At 52.3% G+C, this 16,424-nt stretch overlaps 6 protein-coding genes across 6 annotated transcripts; 4 read left to right on the plus strand and 2 right to left on the minus strand.

Annotated features, from left to right (window-relative positions):
• The first annotated feature begins 307 nt into the window (after positions 1-307).
• On the plus strand, positions 308-1,947 carry GLOTRDRAFT_65568 (aldolase). The gene is made up of 5 exons (XM_007871637.1): positions 308-648; positions 815-1,306; positions 1,361-1,366; positions 1,427-1,539; positions 1,594-1,947. Exons 1-5 carry the CDS (start codon positions 361-363, stop codon positions 1,787-1,789), a joined length of 1,095 nt encoding a protein of 364 aa, XP_007869828.1. The 5' UTR covers positions 308-360; the 3' UTR covers positions 1,790-1,947.
• Positions 1,948-2,287: 340 nt separating this feature from the next.
• On the plus strand, positions 2,288-3,072 carry GLOTRDRAFT_132765 (uncharacterized protein; the record flags this gene model as incomplete). The annotated part of the gene is made up of 3 exons (XM_007871638.1): positions 2,288-2,377; positions 2,436-2,842; positions 2,895-3,072. The coding sequence occupies 3 exons, from the start codon at positions 2,288-2,290 to the stop codon at positions 3,070-3,072; spliced, it is 675 nt and encodes a 224-aa protein (XP_007869829.1).
• Positions 3,073-6,175: 3,103 nt separating this feature from the next.
• Positions 6,176-7,973, minus strand: GLOTRDRAFT_48373 (delta-12 fatty acid desaturase protein; the record flags this gene model as incomplete). Its single annotated transcript, XM_007871409.1, has 10 exons — positions 6,176-6,358; positions 6,417-6,484; positions 6,539-6,587; positions 6,646-6,801; positions 6,853-7,008; positions 7,064-7,297; positions 7,349-7,399; positions 7,457-7,530; positions 7,589-7,847; positions 7,908-7,973. The coding sequence occupies 10 exons, from the start codon at positions 7,971-7,973 to the stop codon at positions 6,176-6,178; spliced, it is 1,296 nt and encodes a 431-aa protein (XP_007869600.1).
• A 1,273-nt stretch (positions 7,974-9,246) lies between these two features.
• Positions 9,247-10,193, plus strand: GLOTRDRAFT_12169 (uncharacterized protein; the record flags this gene model as incomplete). The annotated part of the gene is made up of 5 exons (XM_007871366.1): positions 9,247-9,357; positions 9,411-9,489; positions 9,540-9,610; positions 9,665-10,006; positions 10,050-10,193. Coding segments are annotated over 5 exons (747 nt in total), but the record flags the coding sequence as incomplete, so codon positions are not given.
• A 1,280-nt stretch (positions 10,194-11,473) lies between these two features.
• GLOTRDRAFT_132768 (alpha/beta-hydrolase) lies at positions 11,474-13,293 on the minus strand (the record flags this gene model as incomplete). Its single annotated transcript, XM_007871639.1, has 5 exons — positions 11,474-11,584; positions 11,642-12,123; positions 12,196-12,325; positions 12,378-12,673; positions 13,233-13,293. 5 exons carry the CDS (start codon positions 13,291-13,293, stop codon positions 11,474-11,476), a joined length of 1,080 nt encoding a protein of 359 aa, XP_007869830.1.
• GLOTRDRAFT_48276 (uncharacterized protein) lies at positions 13,223-14,804 on the plus strand (the record flags this gene model as incomplete). Its single annotated transcript, XM_007871399.1, has 8 exons — positions 13,223-13,299; positions 13,357-13,569; positions 13,620-13,671; positions 13,727-13,780; positions 13,832-14,075; positions 14,130-14,183; positions 14,238-14,588; positions 14,644-14,804. 8 exons carry the CDS (start codon positions 13,223-13,225, stop codon positions 14,802-14,804), a joined length of 1,206 nt encoding a protein of 401 aa, XP_007869590.1.
• Positions 14,805-16,424: the final 1,620 nt, after the last annotated feature.

Here is a 16,424-nt window from a genome sequence, read left to right on the forward strand (position 1 = left end):
ACGTTCGTGAACTGTTGATGATCGTGAGTAGCTCGAAGTAGATTCGTTACAAAACATATGCGTGCTCAAAGTCGTATGTTATTCTCACGACTCCTTGGACCTGTTTCCTGGTTTCCTGCTCGTTCATGCATTCTCTCTACCACAAGTTACAGCCAATCGACCTTCGGATACTACCCTTGCTCAGTGTTGATCTACGCAGGCTTGCCGACATGTTTGAGCTTGTAACATTGCGCAAATGTGGTATGAATTCGTCCCCTCAGGTGATCACACCGGTCCTGTGACCTCTGGCTAAACTCGACACGGATCTCTGTCCCCGTCGAGCCTGAGCCTCGCATCCCTTCATAGCGCCTTGAGCCAGTCATGTCCGTGTCACTGTCCGTAGCTCGCAAACGCATTCCCCACCCACTCCGATCGTGCCTAGCCACAAATCCCAGTCTGAGAGCCTGTACATCCCGCACCTACCGCACCGAGTCCAAGAGAGACCCGAACGTCGTCCGGATTGTCGAAGTAGGGCCTAGGGACGGGTTGCAGAACGAGAAGGGCGTCGTGCCGGCGGAGGTGAAGGTCGAGCTGATCAATCGGCTGGGAAGGGCGGGGATGCGGATTATCGAGGCGGGCAGTTTCGTCAGTCCGAAGTGGGTGCCGCAGGTGAGTCTTTGGGTTTGGATAGCGTGTGGCGGGTGGGACGGAGTTAGGGGCCTTGGGTTACGGCGGACGGCAGGCTAAGCAGGAGGTGCAGCGTATTATGAGACTTCGAGCGCCATGAGTTACAAAATATTGAACGGTCCAAGCTGACTGCACTTCCTGAACTTAGATGGCTGGGACTGCGGAAGTAATCACCCGCATGGAGAAGCTTCCCGGTGTACATTACCCCGTGCTCGTCCCGAACATGAAAGGCCTCGAGAACCTGCTCGAGCTCCTCTCCGCCACGACCGCGCACTCCGTCGGCTCATTGACCTCCACCATCCCGCCCACCGACGAAATCGCCATCTTCACCGCCGCGACGGACGCGTTCTCGCTCGCGAACACCAACTGCACGGTCGCGGAGTCGCTGACGCGGCTCGCGGCGGTGACGCAGAAGGCGCGGGAGAAGGGGCTGCGGGTGCGCGGGTACGTGAGCGTCGTGATCACCTGCCCGTACTCGGGGAAGGTGGATTATCGCCGGGTGCGGGATGTGAGCAGGGAGTTGCTGGAGATGGGGTGCTATGAAGTCAGTTTGGGGGATACGACGGGCGTGGGGAACCCGGCGAGTGTGGGCGCGATGCTTGATGTTGTGGCGGGTGCGCTTCCCGTGGAGAGGCTGGCTGTGAGTGCCCTCGAGCACGTTTGTTACTCGAGTTCTGACTTCTGTTTGTTTTAGGGTCATGTAGGTTACTCTAGAGATTGTTTACCGCATCCGGGAGGCGACTGAACTTGTCTTTGACAGTTCCATGATACTTACGGTATGGGCGTCGCCAACGCCCTGACCGCGCTGGAGGCTGGCATACGCACTCTCGATAGCTCCGTCGGGGGGCTTGGCGGATGCCCTTATTCCCCAGGGTACGTCATGTCCTGCTTGGGCATTCAAGGTCGAAACTCATCAATTGCATGTAGAGCGACTGGTAATGTCGCGACGGAAGATATATTGTACTCCATCCAAGACAGCAAGTATCGGACAGAGAAAAGTGTGGACCTGGAGGCAATTGCAGATATCGGCTGGTGGATCAGTGAGAAGCTGAACAGGCAGAATGCCAGCCGTGTAGGGCGGGCACTTAGAGCTAGGAAAGAAAGACAGAAGAAGCAGAGCTAACCTGCCGGTTCTAGGATCGCCGCTTATGCTGACCTCTAACCTCGAGCATATCCAGTTGTGTGATATCTAAAACTTTGTTCTGTACTTGTACTATGATCACTAGTTCACTACATCTGTCGGCGGTTTGCGGCACTGCTTACCACAATACGTAACTGCGCATTCCGAACACGAACCTTCTACGGCGCTGCGGACTCGATCCTGGAAGTTGAAAAATCCAATTGATAGCACTCATATCAGCCACTTTCTGGCCGCTGCAGAAATCTTATGCCACAGTGAATAGAGACCATCTTGATTTCACGCCACTTCGCCAGTTCAATCCAGCACCTCTCGAAACCTTCCCCAGTCCGAACGGCACCTTCATCATACAGATGCTATCCAAATAGACGGAATACAAGGCACAGTCAGGTTCGGTTTAATATCGCGCATTCCGGGTAGATTCCACAGTTCATTGTCGTCCTCCTACTGGCCAAATTCGGGACACAGGTGCTGCGTACGATCATGGTCACAACCCTGAAAGACCTCCCTTCGGAGCTCCTGATCCACATCCTCAGTTTTCTGCGTTTCGAAGACGTTCTCAACGTCCAGTCTGTATGTCGCACGATGCTCGGCCTTTGAAAACGGAGAAGCCTCTAATATTAATCCCCAGGTGTCGAAGCAGTTTGACGGGCTCGTTCGCTCCTCCTTAAGCCTACAGTACATCATCGAACTGGGTGCTTCGGGGTACGTCGATAATCCGCTCGATCCGTCCTCCACCGAAGAGCGCCTACGGCTGCTCCATGAACACCAGGACGCCTGGAAGGGGCCTCACCTGCGTGTCTCGCGTACAATGCCTATTATTGGCCATGGTGATTATCGCAAATACAGTCGCGGCATGTTCATGCGGTTGAACACAGACGCAAGCCCCGGCTTCCATAGCCTGGACGTGTTGGACATCATTTCACCGGAAAATCGGTCTTGGACCGTGCATACGGACTTCGACTTCAGTACTGACTGTGAGATTGACCCGGAGCAAGACCTACTTGTGCTACTTCATGTAGTCCCGGTGCAGCAAGAGTAAGGGGATTTCAGGGCTTGTAACGGCGTTCGCTGAAGATGTTCGGCATAGGTCATCGCTGGAAATCGCTCTTCTCTCGCTCACGCACGGAACTATTCATCCTCGTGCTGCCCTAAGTCCTGTCCGGGTAGGGTTTGATGACTGGGACATGCCACTATGCACGTCCGTGCAAGTGGATGGTGACGTCGTTGCACTCTCTGTATACACGCGTAGGTTCGCGCACAAATGAGAGCTGGTGATCTTAGAATGGACAAGTGGAATTGTCAAAATGGTAAGCAGCCAGTCGCGCCATGTATGTCGTGCTACTCCGTGGTTCACGTTTGGTGCAGAGGCTCCCCCAGCCAGCGGACAGAGTGCTCCGTGACTTCCATCTCGTTTCCCCTCGCTGGCTATTGGTTGCGTCGGTTACGCGCTATCCCGGCCGACTTCCAGCCGTTGACGTCTATTCGCTAGACCATGTGACGTCGCTGGAAGAAGGCGGAGGCGCAGCTGTTCCTACCCGGATCGCGACATATGAACTTCCATGTCCTCGACCGCAGCACGTAGCAAGAATCCGGATAACAGGCGATACCTCCTGGAGACACCACAAATTACCCGGCTCAGAAGAACGTCTCGGGATTCCCTTTGGGACCTCGAGGTTGAATTCCGTGATTCACATTACTATGAGAGTCGTCGAATCGATCCCCCACCCCGGAGAAGAGCGCCGTCAACGTGTTTTCGATATCTTTACCCCTTTATCCACTTTTCTGCCCAGTTCTCCGAGCTTGAGCAAGATTTCAAATGGACCCTCACACGTATCATGGAGCGAATGGGGTCCGAGGCGGTCGCGCTGGTTCAGAGATCTGACCATGCACCATGCAACCACCACCCACGGGTACCGAGTCATCTGGCCTGATCGGATTTGGGATTTCAACCCTACAGGCAATGCCCGGGACATCTTTCGCACAGCACATATGCCCCATGGCCATCACCGAGAGCGAAGTGTCATTCACGAAGGTGCTACTGTTATTGAGGCGGACAATATCTTTCAGGAAGACGTTATCTCCTACCTACCATACCGCGAGACGGTGATGACACCTCCGCTCCACATCCAAGGTGTATCGTCGACTAACGGATTAATCGGCTGGAACGTGAATACATATGCCGCCCTCTTGTGCCGTAGATTTGCTGATGCGCTCCGTTTACAGATTACGGACGATGGACTTGACGTCCATGTATATGAAGGACTCGAGCTTCCACCACTCTATCCAACGGTATAGGTCACCCAAGCAAATGGCTGTATATAAAAGATGGATTCATTGTGGAAAGATTGTGGCATGCGTGCTTGATCATCAAGCGGTCAGTAATAGCTTAGGTTGGTACTGATTTTTCACATCGTAGGATGACCCTGTCTAATTACGGTCCTATGTTGGTTTGTTGCTCGGCATGCCAATGATACCATGCTACCTCGGTACCGTCACGGAATCCATTTCATACTACAATCTGGTATCACTGCGTGGTCAAGTATGCATCGACTTGTGTTCCATAGATATTTCCAACATTCATTCTTCTCATTTCCCTCATCGAATCGTGTGAGGCCAATGGCCGCTGCATGAAAGGAGCTATTACTTTGAGCAAGTAGGTATGTGGCTGTAGCTCTTCCACCTGTAGCTTCTTTTCGAAGCCTCACGGATGATAATTATGACATGTTCCCCAATGCGGCAGGTATCGGGGATAGCTCCCGCTCCGTCCAATACTCGGAACGGTGCTCAGACTAACCAGCCCGGCGAAGTGACATTTGAATCCAGAGTTAGGGTACGCATACTTCAATTCTCCGCAGGTTTCCTGCGACTTGACTCCCTGTTTCCCGACTTCCTCCCTGATCCTCCCCGAAGGTGCTAATATCACCTATGTAGATCACATAGCATGATATATTCTGGAACATCATGACTGAGCCGCTTCATTGTGGCACGGCTTGAGTTCACCTGCACCACGGTTCTGCTCTGAACTCCCATGTTGGTCATATTGGATCGGCTCTCCCATTGTTCGTGGCAGTGGCCAGACAGATGCGATGACGAAGTAGATTCTGCAAGCGACACAAGCCTTGCTTTCGATGGTTCTCGCGGACGTGCAAACCAACAATGTCACCAGGACCACCAAATTCAAATCATCCCAGGACGTTGGCGCTTCAGTCTGCTCCTGCGTGCGCAGCAGGAGCTGCGGCAGGTTTTGCTGGTACTCTGTAATCGCCCATCATCGGAGCCCTGATGCTCCGTGCCTTGGGAGACAGTTAAAGTAGGTCCCAGAGGTACTCCCGGTGTATTCTATGCCGACGAGCCAGGATCGCATCAACGCTATCGATGCCTCAGGAAGGATATAATTTCCAATCACCGATGGCTCCTTCTAGGCGCCAGCCCGGTGTGTCCTGCCCTGTCCGTCTATTGTCGTAAGTATCAGCTTCGTGGCGTCTGCTTTGATAAGTAGTGAGTTCATGGGCTTTGCTTCTGGCGGGTTTGGTGATGCTATATAAAGTTCTGGCTGATAGGAGTCTGAGTCATCCGCCAAGGAAGCCTCCGTTGCTTGTCCTTCGGGAAGCTTGTCGACCCACTAAACGCTAGACCATTATTAAACCGCGTGCCCTGGTCCCGAGCGTATGTTTATCAAGAAGTATCGTTTCTGTCTTTCCAAAACTCGACAAAGGATAACTCGGTAACTACCGGATTGTATCCGCCAGTACATATTCACCTGTAATTAGAAGAATGGGTGAAGGGGCCTTTGGGGGTTACAACATTCCGAGTCGAAGGGCCCGTCCCTTTCGTCATTGGCCAACAAGGAACAACGCGCCCATAGTGGATGGGTAGTAGAATGAGGTAGTTGAGTGCCTGGCTCCGAGATGGATCCCTATGGCTCCTCCGGCCTTGAGTGCGGTGAAAGGCATTTGCGTTCCATGCGGACCCACCTACCATGGAGGTGATCTTACCTATGCAGCCCAAAGGGCCGAACCCGATGCTCGCGGAGTCGGCCAAAGAGTTGAATCGGTTTCCCAATCCATCTCTCTGATAAGACTAGTAAATGTTGCTTTCTCCATTCGTTCGAAGAGGTTAGCAACGAGCTACCCTCTGGTGGGCCCTGCGTACACTGTGAGTCCCGTCTGCACAGTGCACGGCTGGGAGTGCCGTGCCGAGCCCATTCCCACTGGAACCAAGATAGCTACTGTCACGCGGGTTCAATTGAAAGATCATCTCTATTGCCCGCGCCTATATGAGTACAGCCATACAAGTGTAATGAAACGGAGACATAGGCCGGGCCTTGGACGTTCCACTCTCGCGATGCTCGTTCCACATCAGACGTCATCAATCCTTCTTCTTGTCACTCCCTTCGTTCTCGGAGCTGCTGTAGCCAGAGTCGCTTCCTATGGCGTTGTTGGCCAGGTGTCGCTGCGCGACGCCGTCCTTGTTCTTGTAGAAAACAATTTCACCCTCGTCCTCGATGAAGCAGCACTCGCTGAACGAGCGATACAAGGCATAGAAAGTGTTCTGCAGGATAGATGAGATAAGGACGGTAGCACATCATGAGCTGCGAGGCCATGCTTACAGTGGAATCATAGTTGTAATCATCCTTGAGCACTTCCTTGATGCGCTCAGTCACTTCTGGCTGATTATCTGTGGCACAGTGAGAAATCCGACGCTATCGCAAAGCGTCCGTGAACAACGCACAGAAAGGGATAATGGAGAAGAAATGATGTGCGACGTGATCGTGTGACACCTATCAGGAAGGGTAGATCAGATGAATGTCAGACGTGGGTGGAGGGAGTGATACGCACATTGTGCAAGAAGAATCGACCGATCCAGCCTAGGAGCGGCCTGTCGACAGTTGCGACTGCACCTCGGAGGAAGGACCACTCCTTTCCGCGATAATGAGGAATTGTAGGGTCCGAATGGTGCAGAAAAGTTAACATGACGATCCAATGATTCGCGAGCTGTGTACACAATGTGAGCGATTGCCGGACACCAGGAAACTTTCTACCCACCAGATACGGAATGAAGTAAAACTTGATGAAGTTCACGAGTCCTACCTGTGTGCCGTAGTAGTACAGAATGCCTATCATAGCAAGAAGGCCGATATCGGAGATGATGACATCCCGACGCTCATGGGATTTGAAGAGAGGCGAAGACGGGATGAAATGCTGCACCCAGGCCTGAATTTAACGAATCCTGCCAACGGCATGCGCGAACACCCACATTTGTCTGGAAACCTTCTGGATATAACATCTTGTTACCCAGAGCATTGTAAGTCAGGTACGCGTGCCATCCGAGTATCTGCTGGAAAACGATGCGGACGAGTGTATAAATCGGGGTCTCTTCGAAAATGTCATGGTAGTCCAGAACATGCGCAGTGCCCTCGGGTGGCAGCTGGTAGTCTGTCCTGGTGCGAGGTACCCAGTTCTCGTCACGCTCCATCGACCCTGTGGCTTTCTGTGCAATAATTCGTTAATGCCTTTCCAGTAATGCCGGGGGCGCGCTCACGTGATGAGCATGATGCGTCGATCGCCATGAATAGTAAGGGACAAGGATTGCCTATATCAGTACCGTGGGTTTTAGTATTTTTCTTCGAGCAAAGGGGACGAGACGAACCGTGTGTAGCGTGAAGCCAAGAAGATGGTTAACCCAAGAGTGCGGGGACATAGTACCATGTCCAGCTTCATGACCTGTGGTCCAATAGCTATTCAGTTGTGCGCTGTACCGCCGATGGCTGGGACTATTGACCTAGACACCACCATCCCGCGAAGGCTACTCCCTGCCAGAACCAGTAGACGCTCCACAGTGTCCATCGGAGCAGCACGAACGCACGATGATGGCCTTCGTACCGCGTATCCAAGGCCCGGCATGCGGGATCGATGTAAGTCGCGGCATAGTAAAAGAGCGCCGCAAAGAAAACGTCTCTGGCGACATACACCAAGGCCTTGCGAGTTGATTTCTGGAAGAGATGCTTGGGTACCGCGGCGTGGATTTCCGCCAGAGTCACCTGTAAACAGTGTTATGCAGTGTTATGCAGGAATACAACATTAGGTCAGGCTGATCTGACCTTGGGAGGGGCAAAGTCGGTTATCTTGCGTCTCTCATATTCTAGCCCGTTCTGAAAAATGCCCATCGTGTTCCAAGCGATTGGTGATAGGATGGGCGGACGGAGGGCAGCGGCCACAACATGCTTATAAGTAAGAAACGTGCAACGTGAACGCTACTCCAGAATAACGGAGAAAGGTTTCGAGGGTAATTGGGACGTGAGATAGGAAGTACCAGACCGTATTCAGAGACTTCATCTACAAACATGTCCTGATGCGACTTGCAGCGAGGATTCCGTGAAGAAAGGAAACCTGATATGATCCACACAACGGTGTCCGGTGGCTTTAACGGAAGCAAATCGTTAATGCCCTGGATCCGGATGCTTCCGAGAACGTGGTTGTGACCCTTGCTGGCATATACTTCTCTGCTCTCGCACTGCTGTATCGGTCAACTGACGTTGCAATTCTTAATTTTGGCACCTGCGTCTATTACACGACCTTTTCGATGCCCGGGGAAATGGAACTCTATCACTGAATCAGCGGTCCGGCATGTACTGGGCGTCTTGTTTAGTGCTCGTGCCTGTGCTCGCACTATCGCCGTCCGAGCTGCTGCGGACAGAGATCAAGTTGAATTTTATGCAGCCACTGTGGTGTTAGAAAACACTAACCCTCAGACTAGGAGTCACGAAACTTGCCCCAGCAGTACAACTTACAATGTCTTTCGCTGGGTATAATAGCCTGGTGGCGGCGTTAACGTTGACTGGGATAGTGGCCCTGTGCGTTGGTCTATCAATGGCCTGGACACGACGGACATTGGGCCTAAGAACTAAGCTCATTCACTCCGCAACATCGGCTCCTCTAGATACAGCGCCCCAGCCTGTCAAGCATGCGTCTGGACTCACGCTGATTGACCTTGTGAAAACTGAAGTCACGTCCCTCTACGGGCCGGATTCCAGTTTTCGATCGGTGTGGTGGCTACCAGGGTATGTCGGTCTTGTGTGGCATGACGTCTGGACACACTACAACGATTTTCACCAGGGGTAATGCTCAAACAGTGTATTGTTCCGTGGGCGACTTCACTCTAGTCGACCCGGTAGTCTACGAGCGGTGAATTGCGCTCGTTCCTACACTCAGATTCCGCTGAACAAACCGATAACTTGTAGGAAAATACTACGCGTGCCTGACGGAGGTGGAGTCACCTCTGCTTCTGGCTCTACAGAACATTCATGATTTTTGGCAGGTACTCTAGCCTTGGACATCACTCCGCCGTTTAGCGTGGAACCCAGCCATATTGTAGAACCGATTCTACTGGTAACCCATGGTCTCACAGGTGGTTCTCATGAGTCGTATGTTCGAGCAGCAGTAGCTGCATTAACTGCTCCAACGTTACCTCAAGGTTGCCGCTTCCGCGCAGTCGTCCTCAACTCCAGGGGGTGCAACGGGTGTCCCGTAACGTCTCCGAAACTGTATCACGTACGCCGCCATTTCCTTCATACTCTTCGGGCATCTCATTGGGGTGGATTCAGGCTGGCACGACAGACGATATCAGAAGCGCCGTGCTCTGGATCTGCCATACTTTTCCGCAATCTTTGATATTTGGACTCGGTATGTCATCATGTTAAGTCTGACCTAGCTCCATCTATACACCGCCGCAGGGTTCTCTTTGGGTGCCAACGCCTTGACCAAATACGTAGGCGAAGAAGGTCCCGAGTGCCCCCTCAGCGGCGTCGTTAGCCTGGCAAACGTGTGGGACTTCGCACGGGGGTCGCCCCATATCGAGTTTGGCTCCTGGGTCAACAGATGGGTGTACGATTTTGTGCTAGGTGGAGCTCTGCAGGCGCTCCTGGGCAGGCATCGGAAGGTTTTCTACTCCGACCCGAGCTCGCCATTACCCGGGGCACTACTGGATCACTTCCTCAGCCGCAAGTACGTGCGCTTGAGGGAATACGACGATGTCATTACCACTCGGCTCTACGGGTTCAAAGACCACATGGACTACTACTCGGCCATTAGCTCTTCCAGGGTCGTCGACCGCATCTCCATCCCCTGTCTGGCTATCAATAGCAATGACGATCCGATCGTCACGGTGGAAAACATCCCGATATGTCAGGTATGCTGCGGTGTATTAATGATTTTCGCCCTTACTCTCAATGTTATCCTTGCAGATTCTCCAATCGCCCTGGGTTGTTCAAGCGGTAACTGCCGGTGGCGGGCATATGGGTTGGTTTGCAAAGCCGACACGGCCTGGCAAGAAATTCGAGCGGTGGTACGTGAAACCTACATGCGAGTTTCTCTTCGCCCTGATAGAGGTACGTGCATTTCGTCCAGTGTCCGGCTCGTCCTGCTCTAGACTAACACCCGCGTTAGCACGGCTTGGCCCTGAGACCCAGACCTTCTATAGTAAAAGCTGCCGACGCGGCGATGTATACACAACAGGGGCGTTCAGATGTTGGGTTTATGGAAATTGCAGAAGACACTCTGATGAGTGGCACAGGCGATTCGAAGCTATTCTCTGGATGGTAAACCTTCCTGAGCTAGTTTTGCGAACAAAGGAAGATTCCTCATGTACCACTGTTTGCGCTCTGCATCGCTAGCTATCGGGGGACCGGGGGTGGGTGGAGTCGCTATTCACAGATTCTATTCGATACGAAAATAGCGCAGCTCACGATAACATTAGAGGTTCCGAGCATAATGGACATATTCTGGCATTTGGGCTTTAGCTTCAGTGGGGACTGGCAGGTTGAGCATAGCCCTGAAGCTGAGGACAGATCCGAGAGATCCGGAAGGTGCAGCACTGGCCAACTTTGAGGCGGGTGCATTGACGACTCGGGATTCAAATGTGTCTTTGAGCGCGACGGATCGAGCTCTGCGCCGTGCACGAGGGGTGATATGTGAGATATCGTTTCTTCTTCCTGGTGTCTGGGCGTCCCCTATTTTTTCAGTCTCTCTGGACCTTGGATTCAGAAGGAGCGCGGAGAACCACCTCCGTCCGCACCTGCGTTTTGAGAAAAGATATCTCTTCCCTCTTCATTTCAGTGTTCCCGTGTTACGGCAATCGTGGGTGGTTAAGTATTGTCCCTTTCGATTCTTAGAACACTTCGTGACTTTCTTCGAACACACGTGCGGCAGGGAATTATCTGCGTACACTTATATGGGTGCCGGTATCTGATATTTGAAGGAATGATATCGCATTTCTCTGACTGGGATAATGGGCTCGAGTGTACGTTGCCCAGATACATACATGCAACGAGGACATCGATGAATTCTGCCATCCTCACAAGATCCGCGGGATAGTTTCTGATCTAGCCGAACGGATCTCGATTCTGGCTGTACACAAGCTCTCGATGGACGCTAGATCCTGTCGGAGATCAATATCTAGGCTTCGCAGCCGCAATGACGGATGGCGATTACAGCGCAATTCATTGCACCCTGCCACGGCTTAACCCCGTCTGCGGTGAAAAAAAGTCGTGGTTCAATAGGAATTCCGAGCGGTGTGTCATTTCCTCTGTAACTAAGGATCGATTCACGGTGTAGGCAATCGCACTTCCATCGAGAGCAGCAAGGTGCCGGGGGTTTACTGCCAAACGGATTATTGTACGAAAGCATAACGAAGTGCGTTGATAATGTCTTCTCTCTTCTTGGCGCTGACTTGGGTGTCATGGAGAAGCTTGTCCGATACATGGAAAGTGCCGCGATAATTCTGTCAAATACGGAGACTGTGATTAGGCGGATTCTGTGAAGGAAGGTCGATGCTTACGTGGATCTCGGTAGGCACACCCACTTCAAGCAGTTTGTGCCCGAACGCAATCGCGTCGTTGGTTAAGTCATCCCATTGGGCGCAGAGCAGCATTGTCGGAGGCAAATCCTTCAGATTTGTTGCCAAGCTTGGGACAGCGTAGCCCTTCATCTTCAGGTCGAGATTATCCACGCCTTGCGGGAGATACAACTCCCACATATACCTGGTAACGTTAGCATTCCAGATGATATTGACGGGGTTATGGTACGTGGAATATGAAGCGGGTCGAAGCTCGAACGCGGCATCTTCAAGGAGCAGGAGACGGATAGCGCTTCTGGTGGCTTCTGCACTGTGTTCGTCGCGGTATCGCAGGCAGATGCCTACTGCAAGGGTACCGCCTGCCGACGTGCCTCCGACCGCGATGCGAGTGGGATCGATGAAGTAGTCCGCTACCCCAGACGAAGTAGTGAGCCACAACAGCACCTGGTAAACGTCTTCGAAGGCTATAATTTCCCGGCGTTGCCGGAATGAGCCACAGCTTCGTGGCGTGGAAAACAGATATGGAAATCACGTACGCGCGGGGAAGGGGTTCTCGGGGGTCTGGCGATATGATGTTGCAGCCACGATTACATTCGCACCCGCTGCGAGTGCACTACAGAACGGATCCAGGCGAAGCGGGCCTGCCGAGAAGAAACCACCGTGATGCTTCCAGTACATCTATCAGCTCTCGTGTCAAGGTCATCTGGGAACTACACACCATCCACATTACCACCGGTAAGGGTCCTTCTTCAGATGCACGAATAGGAATAAACAGACGGACAGCCGTAGGCGGCTGCGAGATATCCGCCGTAGGTGCCGAAAGATAAACATCTTTCTTTATCACGTCAGGGTATTCATGCGGTCTGGGAGGAATTGCTCGCATGAAGTCGACCACGACCTGAGCGCGCCGCGCGTTCTCGATCGTCTGGGGGAATATAGACACGAAGTCACGTAACTCTGGGTCCAAGCATCGGAGGTCCGTTGTAGTAGGAGTGGGGATGTACTCGGCCATTCCTGCGTCGTCAAGCAGGTGTGACTTCGAGACTTGTGGAGGCGAGGAATGTGCGTGGCATTTTATAACGCGTAATCCATATCAGTAAATTCCATCCGCTTGTTGCATTGGATCCGCCCTAATCCGTGATCCACCAATAGATATCAGACGCGCGGCTGCACCCATCTCGATTTCATATCATTTGGGAGTCCATAACCCGAACAAGATCACCTTCTGCTTTGACGTAAAGTTCCTGGATCAGTCCCCAGTGATTCTCTTCATCTTCCTTGTAGGGACCGAGGCGTGGGCGGAGGACACGCCATGCCTAGTCTGTTCGTTAATCGGGGTAAGAACTAAGTTTACGCACCCCCGTAAACAGGATGTCCTGTAGAAGGCTTTCGCCGCCTGATCGAACATCCTTTCCATGATAATCTCGCCTTCATGTTCAAGGACAAGTCTCTGGACCGGGGTTTACAAATTATAAGTACCTCCTCAGTCGCAATGGGAATAAAGCAGGATCAGCAACTGAGCCTCTCAGACCGCCATCCCGTCCGCTCGCGACTTTCTACACCATGGGCGCACCTGTCAATTGCCCCCGCTCCAAGCCCTCTCGCGAGGATGATCTGTCGGAGTATACGCCCATGCCCTGGTGATTTTTCCGTGGTTTCTACTTCATAAAGGTAGCTAACGGATGGGTGATATGCAGGACACTGAAGGAAATTAGAGCTGCCATTCCTGCACATCTCTTCGTCAGAGACACTCCCAGGGCGATGCTGTACCTCATCCGTGACCTCCTAATGGCTGCGATCGTCTGGAAGATAGGCCTCCAAATAGACCCGACATTCAAGCGTGTTGATGTCCTGTCTCTCATGACCCCGGTTGGGGCGGAAGCTGGGCGCTGGCTCGCTTGGGTCGCATAGTAAGTATCGATATGTTTTCTCATTCGGAACCAACATAATGTTTGCGCAGCTGGTGGATGCAGGGGCTGATATTCACTGGCATTTGGGTTATCGGGCATGAAGTGGGCCTTCTTCCTGTTTGCGTGCAGCGATCGTTGGATTAACCTATAACCATAGTGTGGTCACGGCGCCTTCTCAGCCCATAAGTGGGTTAACGATATAATTGGATTTGTAAGGCACGATCACTTAGTTTCTTTGACTTATTACTTATTCAACTTTCAGATTACCCATACCTGCCTGTGGACGCCCTACTTTAGCTGGAGGATCTCGCACCACAGACACCACAGCAACCATGCATCTATGGAACGAGATGAAGTGTATGTTCCAAAGACCAGGAGCGACTTGGGAATACCCCAGGAGGACGACAAACATGTGATCGATTATGACGAGTACCTCGGCGATACTCCTATTTACACTATGTACATGTTGATCCGGCAGCAGCTTCTCGCGTTCCCTGCATATTTGCGTGAGTGCTTAACTCTATTCCATCTTGCAAGCCTTCCTCTGACGCCAGGCACAGTGTTCAACGTGTCGGGCCAGAAGGACTACCCCAAATGGACGAATCACTTCGATCGTGAGTGCTATCTTTTTGCGCTTAGATTTCATCTGAAGCGTGGAACGACTGTAGCCAACTCTATTATCTTCACAAAGGAGCAGCGCAATGTCGTCATCATCTCGAACATCGGTATGGCAGGTATGGTCTATCTGGTCAAGGCCGCCTGCGCGACGTACGGGGCTTCGTATGTGGTCAAGCTCTACGGGATACCCTGGTTGTGCGTGTCGCACTGGTTCATCATGATCACGTACCTCCACCACACGGACCCGGAGCTACCTCACTACCGCAGGTCGGAATGGAACTTCCAACGAGGCGCCGCTGCCACCGTCGACAGGAACTTCATGGGCTGGTGGGGTCGCTTCTTCCTGCACGACGTCGCACACTTCCACGTGATCCATCACTTCTTCCCGAAGATGCCCTGGTGTAAGTACTTGTCCCATATCGTATGGTTACGGGCTTAACGTGGCCTTTCTCTTAGACAACGGTGAGGAGGCGACGGGGTATCTCAGGAATTTCATCGGCGAGCACTACGCTTACTCGGACAAGCCCGTGTTCAAGGCGTTGTGGCACAACTATAATGAATGCCAGTTTGTGGAAGACGAAGGTTCGTATCACGAAGCAATGCTTAACACACTCTGAACTCGTGTCACCTTTATCCAGGTGATGTTCTTTTCTACAAGAACAGAAAGGGGCAGGCGGTCAGACGCCCGGCTCAGAAACTAGCCCCGCCGCCCCAGGAGGCACTGTAAATTCTCTAACTTCGAGGCCCTTGGCATTGTTTAAAGTAGAATTGATCTTCTTCATCGTTGTCAATCCACCTGCCTTAGATCTCACACTGCCAGTCTACCAACACAAATTAAGCTCATGATGTACATGCGTAGCCAGATGTTCAGTGTACGAATCATAACAAGTTGCAATGTCCGCATGACTACCGAACTTCTGTACTGCGTCAAGACTCAATACTGCGTGTTGGCCCTATTGGGGACCCAAGGGTACTCAAACCTCAGCGCCAGAGAACAGCGAGAACGCTACGCCATTAAGCCACAACAGCTTGTGGTCCGGTAACTCCGGAGCCGCATTCGTCTGCCCACTTACTGCTCCAGTCAGTGAAATTTCAGCTTTCATCTTAAGCGCTGGCGTTCAGGCGGTGCTAGTCTCTCGTTATTCGAGCGCACGTGTGAACAGAGCCCGGTGGAAAACTACTGCAAGTGTATACCTTGAACCTGGCCTCAGCCCTCCTCTCATGGCGTCCCCTCCACAATAACTATGCAGAAGTGACGAAAGCCTCGTAAGTGGCCCCAAGAGTACAGTTCATAGTCCCGTATAGGCTTGATCCTGCGCCTCTTAAAAAAGACTTAGTAGACGAGCAACTGTCTTTAATGGAGGCTTGTACCCGTTTAGTATCAGCGTCGCAGAAGTCCCCCCCAGGCTCTCGCGCGTGCTCAAAAAGGCAGGATTCTCCGCCCAAAACGGCAGGTGCACATGGTTGGCATCTGCCGGACCTCGGCACGTATATAGTCTCGACCTTCCTCTACCCTACACCGAGGGTTATACTGTCTATAACGTACGCGCTGAATGCGCAAGAGCGCATAGAACCTCATGTACACAATTCCTTTAAAGTGGGGGGGGGGGTCGAGGCACTAAATGTGGCCCAGTAGAAGCCTTACTGGGATCAAAAATCACGCTGAGAGAACTGTAGCTTTTCAGACTGTCTCCTACTGTCAATGGGGAGTCCCAAAGCTCAGTAGCTCCTCCTGGTACATTATCTACAGGATAAATCACAACTACTAGGTTATAGTACTGCGAGCACAACGGGGAGTCAACAGCACGAAGTTCCTTGCCGTATATTCGGCAAGGTCCACGCACGTGGTTTACCACTGCTGCGGCGCCCCAGCTACTCGTTTGGGTAGGGTTCACTTCCAAAAGCGGGCTAAGGGGGGACTTCCCTCAGGCTCCTAAACCATCCGTCCTTAGCGTTCTCGCTCCTCCTTTACTAGGGCGCACGTGCAGTGTTATGTAATACAAATCTATTTTTAATGTATTACCGGATACAGAACGAACAAGAGGAGGAGAACGCTATAGGACGGCTGGCACAAATGTCGTCGCCGAGATCCCCGAGGCTGACTAAGCGGACGGTGGCTGAAGCCTTTCAGCAGCGGTCGGCGGGCGATGTAGAGAGCGTCTCGACACTTACCTCGTCGAGCTCACTCAGAACACATATAAACGGGTGCTAAAATGGGTTAAGACCAATGCAAATAC

This window comes from Gloeophyllum trabeum, assembly GCF_000344685.1.
Source record: "Gloeophyllum trabeum ATCC 11539 unplaced genomic scaffold GLOTRscaffold_00014, whole genome shotgun sequence".
In the NCBI taxonomy this organism is placed as follows: Eukaryota; Fungi; Basidiomycota; class Agaricomycetes; order Gloeophyllales; family Gloeophyllaceae; genus Gloeophyllum; species Gloeophyllum trabeum.